This window comes from Trachurus japonicus, chromosome 22 (assembly GCF_045865225.1).
Source record: "Trachurus japonicus isolate A0001 chromosome 22, Traja_1.0".
NCBI classification, from domain to species: Eukaryota; Metazoa; Chordata; class Actinopteri; order Carangiformes; family Carangidae; genus Trachurus; species Trachurus japonicus.
The window spans coordinates 19647057-19672070 of record NC_140928.1 but is presented as its reverse complement, the minus strand read 5'-3'; the positions used below and the strand labels follow the sequence as shown (position 1 = coordinate 19672070).

The window sequence follows — 25014 nt, the reverse complement described above, 5'->3', positions numbered from 1 at the left end:
AACAAATAAACTACTACCTTGTCTTCAAACACCACTAACAGGTAACCACCCTCATTACTTACCAACTAAAGTCAAGAAGCACTGAGTGCCCCACACTTCACCACTTTTTTGTGTCCCTGGAAACACTTCTGTTGTGTTGTGATTTTTTGCATTTTTGTTGTCAAATTGATTAAGCTGTTTTCTGAATTTATAACATGTTAGTGTCTTTGTATGTGTTTTCTTGAGTTGTAGTGTGTCCACCACAGTGGAGCTTGGATCAACAAACCAACACTGGAGTCATGCAGCAACATGGCTAATGAATGCAAACCTTGTTGTCTTTACATCTTCTGCTTCTAAAGTAAGTGAGATATTTAAACTTTAACTAACAAGTAACATGTGTTTCCCCCTACTGCTTTAGTGAAAAAGCTGCCGCAAAAAGGATAGTGATATAGCTTATGGTGCTTTTCCTCAAAAAATCATTGATAGTGTTTAGAGAACAGTAAAACCTTTGTTTGGAGTTTGTATCTTGTGAAAACACAGAGGAGAGTTCCTCTGTGTTTACCTCTACTTATTCCCAAATCATCAAAAAACAAACAAAAACACACACACACACACACACACACTGATACTTGATTAGACGTGTTATGTAAAGACTTGGAAGTTTGTTTTGTGTTATAAAATTCATTTAATATACACTTTTTTTCATATTACAAATGAACATTCATAATACACTGAAATTGGACAGATAAAATTAAGTCACAAGTCACCAAAATAAATACTCTGTAAACCTGTGCAAAAAGGCAATACATACCAAAAAGAAGAATGAGAATTAGTGAATGTTTTGAAGTACATCTTACAAGCATTTTATAGAAGTTAGGAGCAAAGAGAAATGGGAGGTAATACAACAGTAGGAGGCGGCTGCTCTTGTGATGTTTGAATGTGGATGAGAAGTGTAAATCACAGGTTTTTCTCTGCCGGTGCGACCTCTAAGAAGAGCTGCAGGAACACCGTTAACTTGGTCAGCAGGTCTGGGCAGAGCTTGAAATGGATGAAGGGTATGTAGATTAGAACTCCACTGAAGATAAATAAAGTCACATAGAGGTATTCAATCTGAGGATTGTCTATGATCGGTGCCAGCACGAGGAATATCGCTGCAATGAGGACCAGGATGGGAAGTATTATGGGAACCTGTGGAGAGAAGAGGAAATGAGAAGTGAGTCTCCTGCAGTCTGCAGTCTCATACAAAAAAGACAGAGGAGTGTATGTGACACTGACCCTGTACGGCCTCGGCAGCTCTGGCTTCTTGATCTTGAGATAGATGAGTCCAGACAGGGTGATGGCATAGAAGAACCAGGCAGTGAAACTGACAACAGCAACACAGACACATGTCAGACAAACACAAACAGACTGTCTGCCTTTTGTATCTGGAGGAAAACAGAGAGCTGGCCTTCACCTGAAGAAGTTGACGATACTCTGGAAGTCTCCGGGGATCAGCACCACCAGAGAGATGATGGTGGTGAAGATCAGCGCCGGGGATGGAGTCAGTCTGTGGACGTGAGCCATGGACAGAATATCTGGCTGCAAAACAAACAAAGAAACAAAGAAACGTGTGACAATCTTATGCTTTACAATCTATCATGTTTCTATGAGATGAAGACACTCTCACCATGTGTCCTTCCCTGGCAGCAACAAAGCACACACGACCTCCGCTGAAGAAGGTCCCGTTCAGAGAACCGAAAGCTGACAGAGCTGCAGCCACAGACATGATCCAGCCCCAGCTGCCCAACACCTTGTTCCTACGGGGGAAACAGGGTGAGTTGAAATGGTGATCTGTGATTGGTTGGAAGTTATTTAAAATCAGAAACCAGGAGTAAGTCTGGATCTAAGTCAGCATCAGGTGCTGCCTTACCCCCAGGTAACTGCTACTGCACTGGAGGACATGAGCTCTTTGGGCGTCATCACTGTCAGGTAGCTCACGTTCACCAGCAGGTACAAGCCTGTCACCAGAGAAATGGCGATCACCACGGCCCGAGGAAGATTAACCTGAGACACAAAAGGACAAAGCGTTTAGGGTTAGATCAGGATGTGCAAACATACTCTATCAAATATCTTACATAGACCTATTAACGTAGATCCATTGGTGGCGGTTCTAGGAATTATTGATTCAAGCATAATGAAAAGCAACAGGGAGTATAACATGGTTTCGTTCGTCAGCCTACTTGTGCGAAGGTTGATATTACTTAATTGGAAACAAAAGGCAGCTCCAACTTATTCAAATCTTATAACAGATGTTATGAGACATTTAGAGCTGGAGAAAATCAGATTCTCACTGAAAAATCAGGAAAGAAAGTTCTTTAGTATTTGGCAACCGTTTATTGATTATTTTAACCACAACATAGTCTGAGGACAAGCTATAGAAATGCTCTTCATAGAAGGAAAGACTTTGTATTTTATTTATAGTAATATATTAGTGTATATAGTGTATATATTATATACACATATATATATATTTATTTTTCCTTGTCTCCGTTTAGTTTTTGTCTCCTTTTTTTTTTTTTACTTTTGAGGAGTGTATACATGTTTGGGTACGTATAATCTTTTTTATTTCCTTTTTTTATTTTTAAATTAATCCCCTTCATCTGTCTATTTTTCATCTACATAAATTAATACAATTTAAATGACCCTTTTTATGTAAACATGTACGTGTAAATGTGTAAGATGTCTGTTGTGTCTGTTGTGATCTGTTGTGTCCGATGTGTTCTATGTTCAAAATGAGAAAAATCAATAAAGAGAGTTGGAAAAAAAAGGATGTGCAAACATACGAATGGTTTTCATTCTGCTGTAAGAATAACGTTAAATAAGGACATAAGCAGAAGATAAACTCCAATGTTAAATTAAATGATCAAAATGTATGGATATAATAACCCTAAATTTTAGGGTCTATCTTACTTCTCTGTAAGGACAGCTGAGCTGTCATTACAGCAATGTCTTTCAACCTTGGGGTCGGAACCCAACGTGGGGTCGCCTGAAATTCGAATGGGGTCGAGAAATTGATAATAAAAATTACTGATAAAAATATTTTTTAACTAATTATTATTATTTTCTAAATTATCATTAAAAACACATCAAACAATCTTAAACAACTGTATTCTATTTTTTTTTTTCACTTTCTCAAATATATATATCAGGTAAAATAAAATGCAACATATAAAAATATCTGATTGGTGGTGCGTGGCGCAGTGGTTAAGACGGCCGCCCCATGTAGAGCCTCTACGCAGGCGTCCCTGGTTCGAGTCCCGCGTCGGGCAGACCTTTCCTGCATGTCATTCCCCCTCTCTCTGCCTCCCATTTCCTGTCTATCTCTACTATGGCTATCAAATAAACGCATAAAAAGCCAAAAAATATACTTAAAAAAAAATATCTGAGCTGGTGCATCTTGATTGATGGCCGCGTTCACATGACTGCACATGATTGCGAGGTCTCCAGAAATTTGTGATGTCAAAATGGGTTCACAAGCCAAAAAAGGTTGGGAACATGGATGTATTATATTATAATAGATCCATGGTTGGGAACCACTGCATTAGAAAAGAAAAATACTCCAAAAGCCATACCTGTGTATTGACTTGTCGCACAGTATTATAACACATGGGGCTGAACAATTAGTGGAAATATGAACAACTGCAAAATATAAATAAAAAGAGCTGCAAGAGTAAACTTGTCACAACAAACCACCTATGAAGCACTGTAGAGTTACAGAGATTACCTGGCCTGCACATTATAGTCTTCAGACTTAGACTTCCCGACAAAAATCCCACCGTCATCATTTAAAAAAATAAAATAAAATGCAAAAACACAACTCCAACTCCAACTAAAACCACGATTCTTGATAACAGTGGAGTGCAGGGCCGTTGTATAGGGGAGAAAGGTGATGATAAATCTAGGGGCCCAGCGCCCAGTAGGGCCCACAAAAAACCTCAGTAGTCTAATCTTTGTATGCAATCTGCATAAGACCCTGACATACTCATAGTAATGCTGCATTAGCATCAAAATAAAGTCGGCTAAATAAAATATGATAATACATACGTAGTCGAAAAAAAGACAAAAAAACAACAACAACAAAAAACTTGAAAAGTTAGGGGGTAGGGGCCCACTTTAGTATTCTTTAAGGGGGTCCAGAATTCCTAGCAACGGCCCTGGTGGAGTGACAGAATAACCATCATGTTTTCTTTCATATGAAACTCAACAAATCATTATTTAAGGAGCACAAATTACAAACTTAATGTGTTTAGCTCAAGCTGCCATGAACAGTAAGGCTTTATCAAGTGGAAAGATGAGGTCAGCTTGGATCTCATTAGTGCAGCAGGTGATAAAACCATTTGTCCTTTGAACCTCTTAAATCATTGTTTTAGATCATCCATTGTATTTTCAGTTGCAAAAGGTGCAGCCAAGCCATCTGCCGAGAGTTTTTGAATACAACAAAAACATTAAACATAATAAAACATTACCTAACTAAGAACCAACAACCTTGTGTGACCTCCTTTTTCTCCCGAGGAGAATATGATGTGACATTGGAGCTGCTGTTTGTTGCTTTGCCCTATTATACACAGTAAGAGACGCACATGACAACAACACTGGTGGTGGATGCTCACCTTTCTCACACTTAGATAAGACCACGGTGCTGACCTCTTTAAGTCTTTATGTGAGTAAACACAGTGACATCTGGGAGTCTGTTTACTGCCCTGCATCAACGCCTTGTAGCAAGTTCACTCACAGAAGATTAAAAGATCAATAAATACACACATGCACAACCCAGCTTCTTAAAGTCTCACCTCTGGTCTTTCCAGCTCCTCAGTGACATAGTTCAAGTTGTACCAGCCAGCATAAGACCAGAGTCCTTGATAAAAAGCCATTCCCAGAGTGCTCATAGAGGACTGAGTCCCTTTAAATGAATTCTCAACTCTCAAATTCTCCACAATGACATGGCTGCTCTGCATGAGCTCCACTATCCCTCCAATCACTATGAATGTCAGTGTCAGCACTTTGGCCACCAGGAAGACCACCTGGATTCTGACAGCGATGCGGACGGTCAAGATATTGATGGTGGCGACGACCAGTATGGTCACAGCAGCTGCACACTTCACCACCACCTGTGGAGGAGGGCAGCCGGGGTAAAACGGTGCCACAGCATACTCTGCAATGCTGATAGCCATTGCTGCTATGCTGAACGGCTTCACCAACAAGATAAAGGTGAAGGCAGCAAAGAAAGCAGGACATGGACCATAGATCCTCAGTATGTAGATGAAGTCTCCACCAGATTCACTAATGATCGTCCCGAGCTCAGTGTAGGACAGTGCTCCGAACAAAGCTACAACTCCTGACAGAGCCCAGATCAGCATACTGGCTCCGGGGCTGCCCACGTAGGCCAGGACAAACTGAGGAGACATGAATATACCAGATCCGATCATTGTTCCCGAAACCATTGCTACACCGCCAATCAACCCGATTTCCCGCTTCATTTTCAGGCCTTCATGTTTGTTGTCCGCCATGGCCTCACACTTCACAGAGCAATACTAGTTGTTGGAGACGCGCAGACAAAAAAAAGGATTCACACACTGAAGGACTAAAAATCTACACAGTAACTGATCACAGGGCAGTAAAAACCTTTTATTGTTGGCCACATGAATTTAACATTAACTCTGCTGCAGCAGTAAATGTTTGTTGATCCGGTCTTAACCGGTCTTAACTCAAAGTTCTCACCCCAACTGAATGTCTTATCTGATATGAACATCCCCATGTTGAACTGTGTTATTCAAACAGCACTTTCACTCATCATGTAATGCACCATCAGGCCTGATAGTCCTACAGCCTATTGTACAACATCAATAAACAATGAATGATAGTGTATCTCTATTGGATAAGAAGATCCCCAGAGATAAATTGATGTAACAGGACAAAACAAAATGAAGTGCCAGTATTTTCATGAGCAGATAGATACAAAAACAATAGCCTACATAACAAAATACAAAACAAATTTTAAAAAAGAAAGAAAAAGAAAGCTTTTTTTGTCATAATGGTAAAGTGTAAGTGTTGGGTTTCTGAGGAAAGACAGCACTTCAGAAAAACTCTAAGTTCATCATGTGCCCGTCAGTGTGAAATTTATTGGCAATAATCAAACTGTCATGAAATCGATAAGTTTTTAATCATTAATCAAGCCGTTGAAGTAAGGCCACACTAGAATTTGAAAATACAATTCATTTTATGTATAAATTGATGTGTATAAAAATGGTGCCATTTTACATTCAGTTTAATAATAAGCAGTATTACCTCAATTTAATATTTGCCAACTGCATAATTGTATAATTTTGTGAAATAAATGAAAAGTAAACTGTCTCACCTCTGGATGTTTCAGCTCTTCAGTTAAATAATTCAAAGTATTCCAGCCATCGTAGGACCACAAGCCCTGGTAGAAAGCAATACCAATGGAGCTGACAGCAACGTTTGTCCCCTCAAAGGAGTTTTCAAAGCTCTGCGTTTTGCCCTGGAAAAGCATCACAACGCCTCCCAGTGTGATCACTGCCATCGCCAGCACCTTGACCACCAGTGATACCACCTGGATGCCAGTGGCCAAGCGGACGCTCACACAGTTGACCACAGCCAGCGCCAGGATGCCTACTGCAGCCACGCACTTCAGCAGCAGCTGTGGGGGGGTGCAGCCCTGGTAGAACGGGGCCACCACGTACTCAGCAAAACTCAGGGCGATCCCTGTGGCGCTGGCCGGCCTCATGACGATCACAAAACTGAAGACAAACATGAAAGCCACTACTTTCCCTGTAGTCCTCAGCATGTAGATGTACTCTGCCCCAGACTCTGGTATCACTGTGCCCAGTTCAGCATAGCAAAGCCCCCCCAGCATGGCCACCAACCCACAGCAAGCCCAGATGATGAGGCTGGCTCCTGGGCTGCCAATAGTGGACAGCACATACTGGGGGGATATGAATATCCCAGATCCCATCATAGTCCCAGCAATGAATGACACAGCTCCTACCATCCCCACTTCTCTCTTCAGATTGAGCCTCGGGTCGTCGCTCTCCATAGTCAGAGAGCTGCTGTCTTGTCTTCTCACCGTCTCCCACAGTGGACACTGGACATGTGGCAGACCTGCATACTGATTATCTGCTCACTGTGAGGCAACGTTAGGGCGGTCAACAACAGGAGGTGAGAACTAAGACCAAGGTGTGGCAACAACAAGGTGAATTGCAATGTAGTAAGTAGTAAACCTTTATTTTACCAGGCAAGAATTGCTAAGAATATATTCTTATTAAGGCAATGGCCTGGTAGGAGGTGAAATACCTCCCAAGGGCAAGGGAGAGGGGGAGCAATCACTTAATAAACAACATTTGACTTGTTTTTATGGCAAAAGTGGGTTGATATTAATCAGTGTGTGTCCAAATAAGTAGGATGAGTTGAGAGAGGAGAGAAAACTAGACTTTTTTTTTTTTTTTTTAAAGAAACAAAACTACTGCTGATTGGCATACATTTCATACATCTCACTTGTTTTGAGCATATTATTCGGGCTGAGAGGATTTTGTTTTTTAAGAGGGCAAAGACAAACTGAAAACATATTTTTATCTGATTTCATTTCTATTATTTTGTATGTCCATAGACCCTTCCTTTAAAGAAATGTCAGCTAAATGTGAAGTCTGGGATCCCATTTATGGAGAAATACATACACACATACACACACTGTAAGCGAATAGATTTGTTTTTTTATTTTTTGTGTGAGCCTTGTGTTATATGGTGATCGGTCCAGGAAGTATTGTGCTTCTCATGCAGTGTGAGACGTGATAAGATATCTGAACAAGATAAGTGTGTCCATATAAATCAAAGGATTTATGAATTTTATGAATGTTTATACCGATTCATCTCTGAATTTGTGCTGTGCAATGCAAAAGTGTTATTACCACCATTTGTTACTATACAGAATGAACTCATGTGTTGACTGTCAGTGAACCTCTCACTGACAGTCAACACATGAGTTCATTCTAACATAAAAACCATCATTAGAGACCATTTGGTGGTCGAGACACAGCAGATGACACATGGTGCATGACTGCATTAATTACAAACTACAGTTTGTTCATGTATGTGACGTCAGTCTAATTGAGCCAGTCAGCTAATGTACCTGGTGTTTATTTTGCTCCTGATGACAGTTTTTAAGTAAAACTGTATCATTGCTTCAGTCCTAACCGACTATTACAGTGTTTGCCTCCCTCTGTGAGAAGCAGCAGTGGTTTTAACTTGGATGCCAGGTTCTTTATGCTGTCACTAGACTGAGCTCCACCTGGAAAACATATTCTGGCCTCTTGTATCTGATTCTTTTGGTGACAACTCAAAGTCTTATCTCCTCCTAAACAGTCCTTGTCTAGCAGAAACCATGTCCTTGGAGGTGTGAATGTGTTTCCAGCAGTGTCACACTTGAGTCCGGACCTCTCTACCTGTGAAGCCTCTTGGCTGTAAAAACAGAAACAGCCGATGATAAGACGCACACTTGCTTTAACCCACAGAGAAGGTGCTTGAACTCTTGTTTCTCTCCCCACACAGCAAACACCAACGACCCTGACACCTTACCTACAGTGCACACACAAGACAGTCCAGAGAACAGAGCTGTAAAACGGCACAAAGCACACGTTAAACTGTCATGTCCTCCTGGTCCACCAGTTTATGACCAGGACAGCACTGGTCCTCCAGAACCAGAGACTTGACTTGAGTCCATGTTGCCAGCTCCCTGCATTACAGTTTATGGTGCAGTGTTACAGACAACAAAGGATGGTCACCTTCATTTCTCCCAGAATTGCAAGAGCATTGTTTTGCTCCAATGCTCAGGACAAACCAGTGACAGTGTGTCCTGTTCTCCACTTTTGATCAGTGGTCATAGATGTGGATCTCAAATAAACCCTGAGCTCAAATGTTCCTACCCCACTTACCTGTGACATGTTTATATAAAAACTCAACCAGGAACACACAGCTCTTTTTGTAATCACTCCATGAGAAGTAGGTTTTTCAAATACAGACTGATCTCAGAGGATCAGGATGTCCCCACTTGACAAACAGGGACGGGATGACCGAGTTTGTTCCTGTGCTCTCTTCAGGCATTAACAGGGATGGACAGTAACTATGTAAATCCACGTTAACTCTAAAAATCTGACTGGTATCGTATCTGACGTGAGTAATTATTGACGCTGGGGATCCTTAGTTTGACTCAAGCGATGGCGCTCTGTGCTTTCTCCATCTCTGGTCATGAGGTGTGTACAGCAGTTGGGTTGATGACATTTCCATCCATCCAATGGCTATACCTTATACCTGCAAGGTCTCTGAGAGCAGGAGTGTGTAATTTAAAGTTACCAATCAACCAAAAGTACATGTATTTGGAACGACCCCACACAGACACAGGGACAACATGTGAACGCCACACAGAAGGGTTATGTGAATGGACATTATACAAGTTTAAACATTAACTGAAGTCGACAGCAATAAAAATCTAAAGCTTGTTTATTTGTGAGGATCCCCATTGGCTTCTCTCTCATGAGGAAAACATGAGTAACTTTGGTTTTAAACTGATGGTGGGAGAACAACCAGTGTTGGAGGGGAAAGGTCAGCTAACTGCTTATGGGTCTTAGTGTTTTCCTTTGGTGCAGTGACATTTTCCACGTTAACTTAACATTAACTTTTTACTTACCTCTGGACGCTTGAGCTCTTCAGTAACATAATTCAGGTTGTTCCAGCCGTCATAGGACCACAGTCCCTGGTAGAAAGCTATGCCAATTGGATTGATGCCCAAGTTTGTGTTGTCGAAAGAGTCTTGAAAGTTTTCATTGTGCCCTCTGATAAGCATCACCACGCCTCCTATTATGATGACAGCCAGGGCCAGAACCTTGGCCACCATAAAAAACACTTGGACTGACATTGAAAACCGAACATTGAGGCAGTTCACCGTGGCTAAAGCTACGATTGCAGCCGCAGCCACGCACTTCACCAGCAGCACAGGAGGGGCACAGTCCGGGTAGAACGGAGCCACAACGTACTGAGCAAAACTCAGCGCTATGCCGGCAACACCGGCCGGTCGCACAAACAGCACAGAGCTAAAGATTAACATGAAGGCGACGACTGGACCTGAAGTCCTGAGGATGTAGATGTACTCTCCCCCTGACTCTCTGATGACAGTGCCCAGCTCAGCGTAGCAGAACGAGGCCAGTATGACCAGTACGCCGCAGCAGGCCCACACCACCAGGCTGGCTCCGGGGCTGCCGATGGTGCTGAGCACCGTCTGCGGGGACATGAAGATCCCAGACCCGATCATGGTCCCTCCGATGAGGGACACGGCTCCCACCAGACCTAGCTCCCGCTTCAGGGTGAGCTTCTGCGGTTTGTCGTCCATAATTAGAGCTGGTACAGACCATCTGATGCCTGACACCTTTAGCAGAGGAGAAAACACTCTAATTCTGTGACCAAAGTCGCTCTTGCAGCACCTCCAGGGAGTTAATAATTATGTAGGTGGGTCATACAACAGAAGAACCTTGTTTTGCTGTGTATCTTATCTGGCATATCTTTATTTGGCTTTTCTGGTTGGCTGTGCCCGGAGCTCAGTGCTGCTCTCTGGTACTGAGCCCCGGCCACAGAGCAGAGGTTCTGAAATCTGTGAATCATTCATCCAGACTCACAATAATCACACACACATCACTCACCTGCTCACCGACAGACTTACGCAACACACACCTTCCTGGTATTTCTGTACTTCATCTGTTCAAATAAAACATTGTGCTTGATTGATGATTTTTAACACTATGTGTAGTTTCTACAGTATTTTTTGTTATACACACCAAGTAGTACTTTCAGTCCTTTGGCGAAAAAAAAAACTTTACCAGAAAAAACAGCAACACAGCGCTGACTCTTTACAAAGTATTTTATATCGTGTACGTCACAACTTTAACCATAAAAACAGTTATTAAGCATCTTAGAAACATTTTAGGCACATTTTGTTATAACTATGAACATGTATGAAGTAAAGGGAATGAAATATTTAGCATTGTAAATCAACATAACAAATATTTCTACTGAATTTGGAAACCGGCCAGACAAGGAGGAGATGTGTTTAGATTAGTAAATCTTATCTGGATCAGCTACAATGTAACTGACCGACCAGAACAATGTTTTATTATCTTGTCTCTTTGTGGCTTGATGTTTCTGTATAGTGTCCAACTGCAACACACCAAAGACACAAGTGACACATTTCACTCCTCCTGTTACTCTGCATCCAATCCAGGCTCCTCCTGGTCTAAAGTCATAGATCCTGCCCGGACTAAAAACGTACAGTAAACATCTACCATGTTTCCAGTGGTTCCTCTTGGATCAGTGCGGCTCCATCATGAGGTTTTATCTTCTCCTCCTGTGATAAAGAGGTGAACAGTCTTGTTGGAGTGCAGCATCTGTCCCGCTCTCTGGGCTCCGCCGATGGCAGCCAGTTTGTGGGCGTCGTAGCGCGAGTAGAGAGCAGTGCAGGTCCAGCTGGCCTCCTCCCCCTGCCCCCCCGCTGCCAGCATGTTACACACCTCGCTGTAGAAGTGGGGGTACGAGGGCAATCCATAGAATATGAGGTTCTTCATCCCTTTGACGGTGTACCTGAAGAACAGAGGTCAGAGATGTGGGTTTCTGCAAGTTTAGTTCAAGACTGTGATTACTTTATGTTACACAGTAGAAACAATATAGTTTAGAATGATTTGTCTTTACCATATTCAATATTTGCATGCTGTTATACATTATATTTATAATTACTGACCTATACTACTAATTCATAAGCAATGCTAGAATCAGTCCAGAAAAATGGACTATCACATGCCCAGTTTTCTCTGACAACTTTAAAAAATGTTCTCAAATTAAATTAAAATATAAATTCTTTAACAACAAAGTGATGGTGGCTAAAAGGAAACCAGCAGTACCTGTCTACTTCTTGTCTATTTTTAGATTCTACACTTTAACTTACTGTATATTATTAATTGTTTTACTTGTCTATTGTTTAGTTTAGTCTTTTGTTTATTGCCTAACTAGAGACACAAGGTCATAATGTCCAATAGTTAAAAACTCTGTGCAACAAGTTTAATGCTTTGTATTATAACAACATTAAATTGCATCGTTCGTACCTGTTAACTAAATTGTTAACTAAATTAAAGATACATATTTAGTCTGTGTTTTTGTTACTTTAAGTTAAAAGACAACAATAAAGAAACCACACTGGATGACTTCCTGTCACATGATGTAAATAAACACAGAAAGGTGATAAAGACAACCATCCAACCATTTACTGTTGATGTTGTTGGAGAACTGACCTCTTGTAGAAGTGGAAGCGTTCAGTGAAGAGCAGGAAATGTTTCTCCCCTTTCTGGAAGAAGTGCCGGGCTCGTGACACCTCTGATTTGCTTGAGTACTCGCAGATGCTGGTAAAGTTAATCTCCTCTTTCTTCATGTAGTTCCGCAGCCGGATGTAGTCGAAGTAAGACGGGATGTAGATCAGAGTGTGGGACATAACGGAGTCCCTGTACTGAGGCAGCACTTTGTCTACAAAGAACTGAAACCTACCGGTGGAAATGAAACAAGATTTCAGTACGGATGACGAGAACCAATCGTTTGTCAAGATTTTCACGTTTAATTAAGACAAAAATGTCAGAAAAAGACAGAGATCACACTCAAAACACCATGAAGAAAGAAAACAGTCTAGATGGTAAACAGATAATATGTTGGTAGTATGACAGTAAATATTAAACCAAAAGAAAAAAAATACCATGAATGATGAATGCTGATGAAAATAAAGAGGAAAGAGACAGTGAACATGAAAGTTTAACATTAATAGGTTCCTCTAGTAGCTACCTGATGTACACAACAGTGTTTGAATCCTAGAGACTTAATAAAACATGTTGCATTTCCTCCATTAATTATTTCACAGTGTATTTTGGTGAGAAACACTGACAGAGTCTTGCAATCAACAATAAATAGCTCAATAGTTCAGGATGTAAAGGTCAGATCTTACCTTGCATCGTGGTCCATGAAGCTGTCAGATGGGAACATTTGAAACACGTGAGGCAGCTGGACCAGCACCTGGCAGATGGAGCCTGTCTTCGGCATGTTCTTGGTGGCAATCTGAGACAAAGAAAAAAACATCAGTCATGTCCTTTAAAATCAGACTTACAGCATCAGACGACATCGAAAGAACTGCACCTAAATGTTGAGCTAAAAACTGCAGTCTGCCCTGAATCTAAAATCCTTGGGAGCAGCTGGTATAATATAATAATACTACTACATTTTATTTAAAAGGCAACTTTCACGAGACTCAGGGTCATCGTACAGATACAGAATAAAAACAGTCAAAAAAAAGTGCAAACATAAGAATTGTGACAGATGAAGGGACGAGTTTTTAAATGGGATTTAAAGGAGGTAATTGAGTATGTGTGGGTTTGTTAGTATGAAGGAGCTCAACAAGATACTGAGGGGCGAGGTCGTTGATGGCCTTGAAGGTGAGGAGTAGGATTTTATAGGTGATGTGATATTTGATTGGACGCCAGTGGAGCTGCTGCAGGACAGGGGTAATATGAACGGAGGAGGGGATCTGGAAGTGATGCGAGCAGTAATATCGGGCGTCATGTGTATAAAGGTGAGTACCTGTCCGCGGTAGTTGGTGCAGTGTTTGGTGAGGATGTTGTTGATCTGTGGCTCCTGGATGGAGCTGAACACCAGCGTCTGTCTGTAGTGTTTGGTCCAGTTGTTCAGGTTCCACATCCTCACCCTGGAGAAGTCCACGCCATGGGCATCCAGCGGCTGCAGGTTCATGTGCTGCATCACATGCTGGTGGGCGGAGGAGAGTGTGATCAGAAATCAAACACATGGATAATCCGCCACAATAGAAAGTTCTCAAATATTATTTAAAGGGGAACTATGCAAGTCCGGTTGCTTTTCCGCCGTTTTGCTAACCCTCCTCCCCTGGCCACGTGTTTTTGTTTTGAATGAAGTAAATGTAAAGGCAATCCATGGGGCAATGGATAACATATATATCATATACATGTTATATTTGTGTAGTTTTATCTGTCATAAACAAGAGATTATGGATTACAGGGTGCGTTTTTTACTCCGAAGCCGTTCAATAAATTAATAATCTAAATTTAATAAAGGTAAAAAATCTTGCATAGATTATTTCTCATGAGCAAGTTCTAAAATGTGAATTTAAAACTTGATTCATCACAGGATTGTTGTTGGACAGCAGATGGCCCCACATGTTTCCAGCAGAACAAACCTGGAGCTGTAGCTCCATGGAGCAGTAATGTGGCATTTTGAACATGTTGAGGTTCTCACCAGCACGTGTTCCCAGTTCTGCATGAGGAAGACGTCCGCCTGGTCCACCACCAGCAGCTCGATGGAGGACAGGAAGTCAAAGTCTCTCTTACTTTCTCCTTCAGCCCCCAACACCGTGCGCAGGCCCAGAGGAGACGCGATGATGATGTCCGAGGAGTAGAAGGGCGCGTACAGACGCATGCTGCCTTTCACGATGGAGATACCTGGTACGGACAGAGGACAGTGACACAGTCTCAGACCGGGGAGCTTAGGAGCTTCTCCAAAAGCAGGCCAACATCTGATTTCATGCAGCCGTACCTATCCTGAAGTGATCATCCACGTTGCCTGAGAAGATGGCGTGGTAATCGTCTGGTCTCTGGAGGTTGGATGGCTTGTCGTCTTCGTCTTCTCCAAACTCCTCCTTGAACCTCTTCTTGTTGCTGACCATCATCTTCTTGCCTTTGGTCTCCACCAGGCTGACGAGGGTCTGGACCACCCGCAGAGCGCCGCCTCGGAACGGCACCAGAATCAGGACCTGAAACATTCACCGATGTAAAACCCGTGGACCAGACCGCTCAACATAACCATAAACAGGGGCTACGCCTCACTACTACTTTACTCTATGCACACTTTACTGGTACTGTGTTGTCTTTGCTGAGCCTTTGCTTCAGACTGCGGTCAGGTTCCTTCTGTTTGACTGGACACAGGCTTGAAAAGCACATGCCAGTGTATCTAAGTAACCACAATGCAAGTGTCCAAATATGATACTTGCACTCTTGACTCTACTTTATCCTGCTCCTGACTTCAGTTAAAGCAGAAGTAAGCGGAATGTTTGTGTTAATATAAGTCTTAAATAGTTCTATCTTCCGACGGCAATCACTTCTATAGAGTGTTTGGTCTGAAACACGGGTCTGTCAGTCACTCTGCTCTGCTGTAAGCCGAGGAGAAAACTTTCCTTGTATCCTACAACCTTTATCCAATGAGGAGAGAGAACGGCATAAAGGGGCGGTCCTCTCTGTGTGTGCAGTCAAGGGATGCGCGTGAATGTGGTGACTTAGGGACGAGGGCGGGGACTGCTAACTCCATCTGCTGACAGGAAGTTAGCCACAACCACCAGATCGCTTACTTCTGCTTTAATTATCCCTGGTGTTCAGAGCTGTTAAACAAAGCTCAAACCAAACATGATGAAAATAAGGGTTTACCTTGGGCCGGGTCAGACCTTGGTCTCTGGGCTCGTCCTGCGGCTCAGCTCCGGGTTTAGGCTGAGTTTTCTGCTCTCGCAGCTGGGCGTTGTGAGCCAGGACCTGGGAGTTGGCCTTCAGGACGTGGTTCAGCACATGGATGCAGTATGCGGCGCGCACCCGAGGGCCGTCCTTCAGAGGGCAGATCTCTGGGTAGTAGAGGTCCCTGTAGGAGCCCATGAGGGCCAGCAGCTCCTGCTGGAGAGGGCTGATCTCCTCCGCTGCCCCCTTGGCATTAGAGGCCTGGTTTAAATCCTTACAGCAGGACTCCAGGAGTTTGTGGAAAACTGGGAGGTTTGAGTCCTTCTGAGGGCCGATGGGTCCAAACTTCTCCAGGGGAGTGGTGCAGAGCAGAGCTCCCAACTTTGGCCACTATGTTAAAAAGAAAAAGACAAAAATTGAATCTGTAATTATAATTTCTGTTAAGGAAAAGGATTGTTGGTAGATTTAATCAAGTTACAATGTTAATACCGTAATCTGAGTCTTTGCTTTGGTGCCAGATGTTATTTTCTGAACATCCTCTTCCTCCAGCTCAATGTCCAAATGCTGGAAAAACATGTCTGCACAGAGAGAATAAAAACAGTCCAGTAAACAGTAAACACATTGTAGTCACATCATATTCCCAAAGTTTTATAACCCAACAAGAAGTTTACCTCATTTAAGAGGAATTATTCCTTCCTTCCTTCCTTACCCTTCTTGTCGTGATGCTCTCTGCTGCTCTGAGGCTCCTCCTGTTCTCCTTCACCTGTGAAGTTTGTCTCCAGACAGAACTGGGACTCGTGCTCCTTGTCTTCAAACTCTTCATCTACTTTTTCCTTTCCCACTTCCTCCTCCTCTTCCTCCTCTTCACCCCCCCTTCCTGCCATTTCAGTCTGAGCTTTATCTTCATCTGCAAGTTCCTCCCCTCCTCCTTCATCTTGGTCACCATCCTCTACGTCGTCTCCATCTGCCTCAATGTCCTCTACCGGAAAAAGCACAATGATATTTAGTCAAATTCAGATACAGTCCCAACATGTTCAAATGCTGTGGAAATAAAGAACTCACCTTCATCGAGAAGCTCCTCCTCTTCCTCCTCTTCATCGCTGCTTTCCTCCTCTTCACTCTGGTTGCTGGCGTCAGGTTGGCTGAGGGTTGACAGAAGCTTCTGGTACGCTGTTCTCTGCTCCGGTTCCTCCTCCTCCTCCTCCAGATCCTCAGCCTCAGCGTCAGACTGTTCAGGGCTTTCAGTCTGTAACACAGGTCAAGACGGTAGCACCTTTTTAAAATCATGATATCGGGAAAGGTCAAACATTAAAACGTCACTGACCACTTTCAACAATCATCAATCTGATGACCTACAACACATTTCTACTCACCAGTTTCACTATTTCAGTTCGTTCGGGTTTTTCATTGACTCTGTGAAACAAAACACACACAGAGAAAAAAAAAAACTTACAGACAACTATAAGGACATGTCAGAAAATGGAATTACTTGGGATATATTTAGAAAAGCTTCTCCACAAAAGTGTCCCGAGAAACTCACCAGACATCAATGTTTCTAAAACACAAGCATCGTGCTCACTAACACTCATTATAATCTGTGAGTGTGTGTGTGTGTGTGTGTGTGTGTGTGTGTGTGTGTGTGTGTGTGTGTGTTTCAGTCAGTGTGCCAGCACACAGACAGCAACGTGTCTCACACAGGAATAATTTCTTAAATGTAAACGTTAACTTTTATTTCCTGTTGTTGCTTCTTACTCTTTCTGCTGCTAGCTACTTTGCTAGTTGTCTATAAAAAGAACCACGTTGTGTTACAGTGGTTCATGCTTGGTGACATTATTGTCTGTTATGTTTTCTTTCTATGGATATCACCTTTTAAGTTTCTATCAATAACAGAGAACTGCCGCTGAGCTCATTGCAGGCTCAGTTCCTACTTCAGCGTGTTGTTAACTAACAGAGGCTTAGTTACTGTGGATTAAATTAACTGCGCTACTCACACATCATGAAACGGATGCTCCTCTCCAAACTCCTTCAAGTGTTTCTTCTGTTTTTTGGACAAGTTGGTGAAAAGTTGCTTATTGTGCCTCCTCTTCCCCATGTTGACACTGGGCTGCACGTGTGTGTGTCTGTGCAGCTTCCTCAGCGGCGGCAGCGCCTCAGTGAAACACGGTGTTACCGCCGCCTACAGGACAGGAGGGGCACTGCACCTCATCTCTGACTAGAAAACTAGAATAGAAAATAATGAAATGAACGAATACATAAATATATACCTTTAGTGCAATTAAAGGTATCGAAGTATCGATTTAGTTCAAATAATTATTGAATTTAATGTGCCACTGAAAGTCTGATTAAGGATGCCAAATTTCATAACACCGATAATCATTGCACTATGCAATAGATATTATTTCTTAGTTATCAGCCTTAAAGCATGCATTAGGCTTATTGATCTATTTAGCCTACCATACTTAACCCTGTAAAACCCAAATATAGTAAAACCCATTGTAATTTATTTTTTCAACCACTCAGATATTGTTGTAGGAGGCCTTTGAGGCTAAAAATGAAGTGTTTTTTATTATTATTATTATGTTTTTGTAAGATTTTAAGGAAATGTTGTATTGCAATGTTGGGCTGAAGGGGGAGCGGAATCTCCTGTATTCGAACTTATTGTCTGAACAGGGTTCATGGTTCAAGAATTCATTTGCAGGGTTGACTGCATTTTGCTTTTGTCCCAGAACACTATACATTTTATGAATATGTCATTTATTACAAAAACATGAACTTTGGTGTTGCAGTTATAATCCCAGAAAGCAAAGATAAACAAAGATGAATAACCTTAATATTTACTTAATCTTTATATTCCATTGTAATAAACAAATAAGACAAAAGGATGCATTATCAAAATTCAGAATAGTTCAGGATGTTTCACCTTAAAGGTAGACATCCAATTGTTTTGGGGTTTAAACAAAGTAAATTCAATCTGAAATTGAGTGTTGATGCTGAGCAAAAGCAGTGAAACATTTTTGTTGTAGAATAAACAATAAATGACACAATAAACCTCAATGGATTTGTCAAAATTACATGGGAAACATTTCCAAAATAAGAGTGACAAAATAAAGCCTTTTTTTCTGTATTTCTTAGGCTACTTTAATCTTCTGATCTGTAAGAAGCATGTTAAACAGATGCTGAATTAATGCTCTCAGGATCACTGCGGGGTCAGGTCAGGGTACTGTAAGGTGCTTTGTGGGTGAATAGTCAAACGAGCTCAGCAGACCATATCGGGAGTGTACAGTGTATCTCCTAAGTCTGGGCACTAAGTCTGAGTCTATCTGCTGTTTGAAAACTATCCTTGATCAATTATTGAACATGGTAATATCAATTTACTGTTTGCCTGTTTTAGCTGTTACCATGGCAGGCGCTCATCTATTGTTAAGCATTTGGGTGTCTAGTTTTTGCACTCGGGGTATTTTCAGCTCCTTTTGACAAGTCAATGAGGATATGGTTGTTTGATAATTGCACTACTTCACTATGACTCAGGCTGAACGAGAACAAGAGTGGCTGGCTTTTCTGAATGGGATGTGAAGCATGTGAGGCACTTGTGTTTTAATGGAGGGGCCAAAGGTGAAACAGGAGAAAGAGAAGGCTGTGAAGACAGTCCGGTTCAGAGTAGCATCTGCCAACAGCGGCCGGGTCCTGGCAGAGGTGTTCAAGGATGAAGCGGCCTGGTGCGGCTCCGTGGCCGACTCTCTGGACTCTGATGGGACCAGCAGCCCGGAGGCAGAGCAGACCACCCCGCTGCCCGCCAGCGAGGCCAACAGCCACCTGAACGGTCTGCTGCTGCAGGGGACTGCTGCTGTGGACGAGAACGGCTGCGAACCTGATGACCTGCTTTTGTACGCCAGTGCCAAGAGAGAGATGCTGTTCAGCAACAAACGCGTCAATATCTGCAGCAAGAACGGGACAATACGAGGAGTGAGGAACAAAGTGAGCGCAGGCCAAGTGCTTTTCAACAACCTCTCCAACATGTACTCTGTAAGTAGCTCAGCACAGGTGTCTCTGGACTTTTATTGTGAAACAATGTTCACAGGACATCAGTTTATTCTGCTACAGTTAGATTATGTATTGCACTGTCTTTGAACTGAAAATGATCACAAAAGTGCTGACACTATTACTTATAGCGACAATCTTTATTATTTTTCCCTTTAAGAGTTCCCACCGTCATCAGAGAAGGAGACCGTGGGAGAAGGAGTAAACAGACAGGAAGAAACAGCCCTGAAACAGCCTAAAGACTGTCCTGCTGTTTGATCACTAGGTCTCCTCATTTACAGTAATCCAATAATTACAAGTGTCTGGTTTTAAAACAAACTCCTCTGTGTCTTCTTCCATATAACCCCTTATGGCTTTTGAAGGACTTCAGCTTTACAGAGAAACTGTAGCTCAGTCATACAACTTCTTTGATACAGATTCAGTGATAACAAATTAAAGCAACTGAAGCACATTTAAACACCTTTATCATATTCATACATTGGTATTGTGTTACATTTATAAACTTTAAAATAGGCTATGTCTAATATGTTTTTATACGTGCTGTACGACTTACCACTGCATGTTTGCCTGACCCTCTTCTTCGAAAGATTTTTCTATGTTTTTTCAAGACAGTGTGAGTCACTGTAACAGCATTTCATGTGATTTTGATATTCGGTGGAGTCTTGCTGGTATAGAGCTGAATTATGAGAAAATACTGTTCATGTTTTTTGTAAGTAATTTTAAATGTTGTTCATATTAGATGCAGTATGCTTCATATTATGTCTGATGTCACATATAAATAAATAGTGAAGCCTCATTTGTTGAGATAGAAATGTGTTTCATTGCTGCACTACAGTGGATTCTGTCTTTGGTCCAGAAACAGCTGCTTTGTTCATTATATTTATGACCAACTTACAGTCCACATACTGTACAACATAATGTAAGGTTACTAAGGTCACTGCTGATATTTATGTGCTTATTTATAAAGCATGCATCCAAAGTAATCATTAAGTATTAGCTTAAGTATACACTTCATGTTGAAAATGTAAGCTAATTCTGTTTTTATGGTTTTAATATAGCTACTTCCATTCAGGCCAGAACTCTTGGAAAAGCAAAAAACATAAACTGAACTTCAAAGATGATTCACAGCTGAAGTTCAGTTGACTGAAAAGTTTTGTGAGTTCACCATGCTACATTTGATCAAGTAGTTTATAGGGTCTTGGTCATCCAATAATACAACATGTAAAAAACCAATGATACTACTGCTGTTTTATTGAAGTAACACTTCTGACGATTTTTTACACTGTGGTGACACTAGAGCCATATGAGGTGGGCAGAGATGATTAACTAATGAATGACTGGATTGATTTGATTTGAAGCTGTGTTTATTTATACCTGCAGCACTTTTCCCACACAAACTCATAAAGTGCCTCTCAATCACTCAGTCAAATGAAATGGTAACTTAAAATCAAAACACATAAAAAGCTAAAGTAAAATGCAAAAATGCAATAGGAAAACAGACAGGACACAAGCATTAAAATACCACATGCACACTAAAGTACTGTTTTTTAGCAGATTTTTGAGAGTAGAGTGAAATTATTTCAAACTTAGAGACACCCTAAGATGAGTTTTAATATAATTTGTCATTTTTGATTAATATATTATTAACAGTGGCAGTTTTAGTTTGCAAAGTTTAAAAGGAAAGAAGTCCAAACTATATTTATTTCTGTGGTTTTGAAACAACTCCCAGGACACTACAGTTATGTGATAGGACTATTGATTAATTTACAACCATAAACTCATATATTCCTTTGCATGTGAAAGTATTTATAGAAAGTCGCTGAACAACCAGATCCAGTCCGGGTGAATTACTGTTATGTAGCCTAGGCTAAATGGATTTCCTCCAACAAGTGTCACCAGTGATGATCTCAAACAATTGTGCTTTTGTTGTTGTTGTTTTGAGTATAGGCTTATGTGTTTACTTCACTGCCCGTAAATTCAGTTTTATGGTGGACTTTCCCTTTAAGAGACAGATTTATGCAACAGCATCTCACCGTGTACACCTGCCTCAGTCAGCACCGTGGACAGCGACCCTGTGGCCCGCTCACTGCACCGCTCCCCCCCCCCCCCTCCTCCTCCTCCTCCTCCTCCTCTCCCACTGATAAACACCGTGGTCCCTGAGGGGCAGGGCATGCTCATTTTGAAATGCCGACCAGCTAATACAGCATAATCTACGATCATGTTACTGCGGCACTGACAGCTAAAACCGTAGAGGGGCAGGATGCGGGCTCTCCTGTAGACATCCCCACGCGTCGTTTCTCTCTGTTTTGCAGCCGCCGGAAAGGAAAGCCCCCCCTTATCTTGGGGCTGCACCGATCACCATGCTCCCGTCTCCGTCTCCCTGCCTCGCGGATGTAATGTAGCCTGCACCCGACAAGTGGCTCGTCTTGGCTGAGGAGGGTGGGAGTGGGTGGTGGTGGTGGGGGGACAGGACGCTGCAGAGCAAAGGTAGTGAAATCTCTTCCTCTTCCTACTCCACGCCCTGTCATTATTATCAGTCGCTGCCCCAGCACCATGTCCCCTCCAGCATCGGCTGCGACAGCCAGTGAAAGCAGCACCACCACGGTTTTCGAGGAGGACACCAGAGAGGAGGTAATCATCACTTGTTACCAGCAGAAAGCCTCTTTTTTTCTTTCTTTGTTGTGACCTGTTTGTTAGATCCTGTCGCAGAGCTGTGATGAATCTATGTGCATGTGTGTGTGTGTGTGTGTGTGTGTGTGTGTGTGTGCAGGCTGTAGCACACTGCAGGTGAGGTGAGGGGTCTGGGGTTTAACTGGAGATCCTCCTTCGGCAGACTGCAGTTTGCTATGGGGGGAATTTAAACCATCTTGTTTCCTGTTGTGATGATTTTAGAGTAAAATGCAAGCAGATGTGAGTGCTGGTAATTAACCGACCAGCACCACCTGTCTGTGCTGTAGTGGGCCTGTAGCTCAGCACCTGTCACACAGCCACTCATCATACAGTAGCTCTTTATGGCATCAGATGTGGAATAACTTTCTTGTTTTCCCGACTGTCTTTGCAATTAATTGTCTCATCTGTGAGTGTGTCTACTTTGGATGGGGATCTGGATCATTAGCTTAAGAGAAAAGTTAGCTACCCCTTACCCCTGAAGCTGTGGAACAAGTTAACTGATGAGATCAAAAAAAGTAATTTTGCTGCTATTTGCTGAGTATGTACATGTAGGTGTGTGTACCTATATGTGTGTAGATCGCATGTATGCTTGTTTGTTTATGTAAAGGTACTACATGTATTTACATGTACCGTATGGTGTAAAGGTTAGGGCATCTAAGCTTGTAGCTTCAGCCCTGACCCTTTCGATCAGCCATGCAGCCCTGCTTTTAGAGGGATGTGTAACAGTTTTTTTGTGGTTCTATTTATTTATTTATTTTTTGCTGATCGAAATAAACTCAAACTCACCTTAACCCTATAACCCTGATTCACAAGTCACATGACAATAATCTTCATCCCTTCTTTGTTTTGTTTTGATTCAATAGCAAAGACCCCTGAGGCAATCTCTGAGCAAGTCCCTGTGTCGGGAGAGTTTCTGGAAATGCCTGCTCCTGTCCGTTCTCATGTACGGCTGTATGGGAGCCATGGTCTGGTGTCATGTCACCAAGGTGACCCGCCTCACCTTTGACAGTGCCTTCAAAGGGAAATCCATGATGTACCATGACACCCCTTGCTCCGATGGCTACATCTACATCCCTTTGGCCCTGCTGGGCATGCTCTATCTGGTCTATCTCGTGGAGTGCTGGCACTGTCACGTGAAGAACGAGCTGCAGCACAAAGTGGACGTGGAGGGCATCTCCGAGCGGATCCAGAGGATGCAACAAGCCAAACCCTGCATCTGGTGGAAGGCCATAAGCTACCACTACGTTCGCCGGACTCGTCAAGTCACGCGCTACCGCAACGGAGACGCTTACACCAGCACCCAGGTGTACCACGAACGTGTCAACACCCACGTGGCAGAAGCCGAGTTCGACTACGGTCACTGTGGCGTCAAAGATGTTTCCAAACAGCTGCTTGGTTTGGAGAAATCCGCTCTCACAAAGATGCGCTTCACCAAGTGCTTTAGTTTCGCCAACGTAGAGTCAGAGAATTCCTACCTTACACAACGAGCAAGGTTCTTCACCGACAACGAGGGCCTGGACGACTACATGGAAGCCAGGGAGGGCATGCACCTGAAAAACATCGACCTGAAGGAGTATGTCCTGGTGCTGTCAGACCCAGACCGCCACCCCTGGTACCTGTCCCACTACGTCTTCTGGTTCGCTTCCTTCCTCACCTTCTCCTGGCCTCTCAGAGTCTTCACGGAGTATCGCACCGCATACGTCCACTACCGCGTAGAGAAGCTCTTTGGGCACGACTACATACCCGTGACCCCATGTGACGACCGGCCATACTGGCGTCGCATCCCTCGTGTTAACACCATCGACAGCACTGAGCTGGAGTGGCACATTCGATCCAACCAGCAGCTGGTGCCCAGTTACTCGGAGGCCGGCCTGATGGACCTGGCCCAGTGCCCCTCCAGCTTCAGCGGGGTCCGTCAGAACTGCGAGCGCTGCCACAGGGCCATCAGCTGCTCCTCGGTCTTCTCCCGGAGCGCCCTCAGCATCTGCACCGGTGCCAGCTCCCGCATCCCCTTCAGTGGCAGCCGCTTCTCCTTGGCTCGACGCTACGGCTCCCAACGCAGCTGTTTCTGGAGGAGCGGCAGTTTGGAAGACCAGGAGAGCCCCAGCGAGAACACCCGCTGCCTATCGGAGCGTCACGCCACAGACGACGAGGAACCCCCGGACTACGAGGACGCACTCTGCTACCCGGTGCTCATCGTCCACTGCAGCGAGAACTGCCACAACCACAGGTCGTTCCACAGACACGGCTCCTGTGTGGAGACGTCTTTATGAATATGCAGTCACTGACGAAGCACAGTGGCGATTCTGTAGCATAAAAAAACACTTTGGACACCAGACACATTGTGTGAAAACAAGTCTTAATGTGAGATAAAGTGCTGTGTTGCCATACTGTCCGAAACAAATGCCTGAATCCTGAATGTGTGAATCACCAAAGCAATAACAGTGATTAGAGAGACACAGCGACAGTGGTATGTGAACTTACTAGGATACACACATGGAAAAGATATATCGGCCTATGTAACAGATGTGCACTCACTCACCCATAAAGGACGTGCTAACCAACTTGCCAAGCGGTTGTCAACCTCTTGGTGAAGAGGTTAGCATCGTCGCCTCCGGTGCAGAAGGTCGTGGGATCGAACCCCACCTAGGGCAGACCGTGAGAAACACAACGCAGAGAGCCAGATACGACCATCGGCTACACCTATCTTCCTATGAAAATAAGCAAAGAC

At 43.1% G+C, this 25014-nt stretch overlaps 4 protein-coding genes across 6 annotated transcripts; 2 read left to right on the top strand and 2 right to left on the bottom strand.

The window, feature by feature from the left end:
* Nucleotides 1–607: 607 nt before the first annotated feature.
* On the bottom strand, nt 608–10505 carry LOC146963963 (b(0,+)-type amino acid transporter 1). 3 transcript variants are annotated; one of them, XM_085766828.1, is made up of 6 exons: nt 9716–10505; nt 1889–2022; nt 1646–1775; nt 1433–1557; nt 1255–1342; nt 608–1167 (listed from the first exon to the last, which is right to left on the bottom strand). In XM_085766828.1, the coding sequence occupies exons 1-6, from the start codon at nt 10412–10414 to the stop codon at nt 937–939; spliced, it is 1407 nt and encodes a 468-aa protein (XP_085622954.1). In that variant the 5' UTR covers nt 10415–10505; the 3' UTR covers nt 608–936. The 3 variants fall into 3 exon arrangements, with proteins under 3 accessions (XP_085622954.1, XP_085622956.1, XP_085622953.1); XM_085766830.1 differs by lacking the exon at nt 9716–10505 and adding an exon at nt 6374–7122; XM_085766827.1 differs by lacking the exon at nt 9716–10505 and adding an exon at nt 4809–5665.
* A 416-nt stretch (nt 10506–10921) lies between these two features.
* Nucleotides 10922–17730, bottom strand: utp25 (UTP25 small subunit processor component). The gene is made up of 12 exons (XM_085766826.1): nt 17567–17730; nt 16949–16988; nt 16638–16821; nt 16285–16554; nt 16065–16153; nt 15555–15965; nt 14671–14887; nt 14374–14576; nt 13687–13869; nt 13058–13167; nt 12360–12605; nt 10922–11655 (listed from the first exon to the last, which is right to left on the bottom strand). The coding sequence occupies exons 1-12, from the start codon at nt 17665–17667 to the stop codon at nt 11400–11402; spliced, it is 2310 nt and encodes a 769-aa protein (XP_085622952.1). The 5' UTR covers nt 17668–17730; the 3' UTR covers nt 10922–11399.
* Nucleotides 17731–18893: 1163 nt separating this feature from the next.
* grxcr1b (glutaredoxin and cysteine rich domain containing 1 b) lies at nt 18894–19918 on the top strand. Its single transcript, XM_085767938.1, has 2 exons — nt 18894–19598; nt 19774–19918. Exons 1-2 carry the CDS (start codon nt 19173–19175, stop codon nt 19816–19818), a joined length of 471 nt encoding a protein of 156 aa, XP_085624064.1. The 5' UTR covers nt 18894–19172; the 3' UTR covers nt 19819–19918.
* A 2175-nt stretch (nt 19919–22093) lies between these two features.
* On the top strand, nt 22094–24772 carry tmem151bb (transmembrane protein 151Bb). The gene is made up of 2 exons (XM_085767862.1): nt 22094–22244; nt 23147–24772. The coding sequence occupies exons 1-2, from the start codon at nt 22167–22169 to the stop codon at nt 24554–24556; spliced, it is 1488 nt and encodes a 495-aa protein (XP_085623988.1). The 5' UTR covers nt 22094–22166; the 3' UTR covers nt 24557–24772.
* Nucleotides 24773–25014: the final 242 nt, after the last annotated feature.

Coding starts and splice junctions, on each gene's coding strand:
- LOC146963963 (XM_085766827.1), bottom strand. CDS start 5,525: ATGGCGGACAACAAACATGAAGGCCTGAAAATGAAGCGGGAAATCGGG. Junction 2,023..4,808: donor AGGAGCTGGAAAGACCAGAG/GTGAGACTTTAA, acceptor TTTGTGTCTCAG/GTTAATCTTCCTCGGGCCGT. Junction 1,168..1,254: donor AGCTGCCGAGGCCGTACAGG/GTCAGTGTCACA, acceptor TTCTCTCCACAG/GTTCCCATAATACTTCCCAT.
- utp25 (XM_085766826.1), bottom strand. CDS start 17,667: ATGGGGAAGAGGAGGCACAATAAGCAACTTTTCACCAACTTGTCCAAA. Junction 16,555..16,637: donor GGAGGAGCTTCTCGATGAAG/GTGAGTTCTTTA, acceptor TTTTTCCGGTAG/AGGACATTGAGGCAGATGGA. Junction 13,168..13,686: donor GCACCAACTACCGCGGACAG/GTACTCACCTTT, acceptor TCTTTGTCTCAG/ATTGCCACCAAGAACATGCC.
- grxcr1b (XM_085767938.1), top strand. CDS start 19,173: ATGGAGGGGCCAAAGGTGAAACAGGAGAAAGAGAAGGCTGTGAAGACA. Junction 19,599..19,773: donor ACCTCTCCAACATGTACTCT/GTAAGTAGCTCA, acceptor TTTCCCTTTAAG/AGTTCCCACCGTCATCAGAG.
- tmem151bb (XM_085767862.1), top strand. CDS start 22,167: ATGTCCCCTCCAGCATCGGCTGCGACAGCCAGTGAAAGCAGCACCACC. Junction 22,245..23,146: donor AGGAGGACACCAGAGAGGAG/GTAATCATCACT, acceptor TTGATTCAATAG/CAAAGACCCCTGAGGCAATC.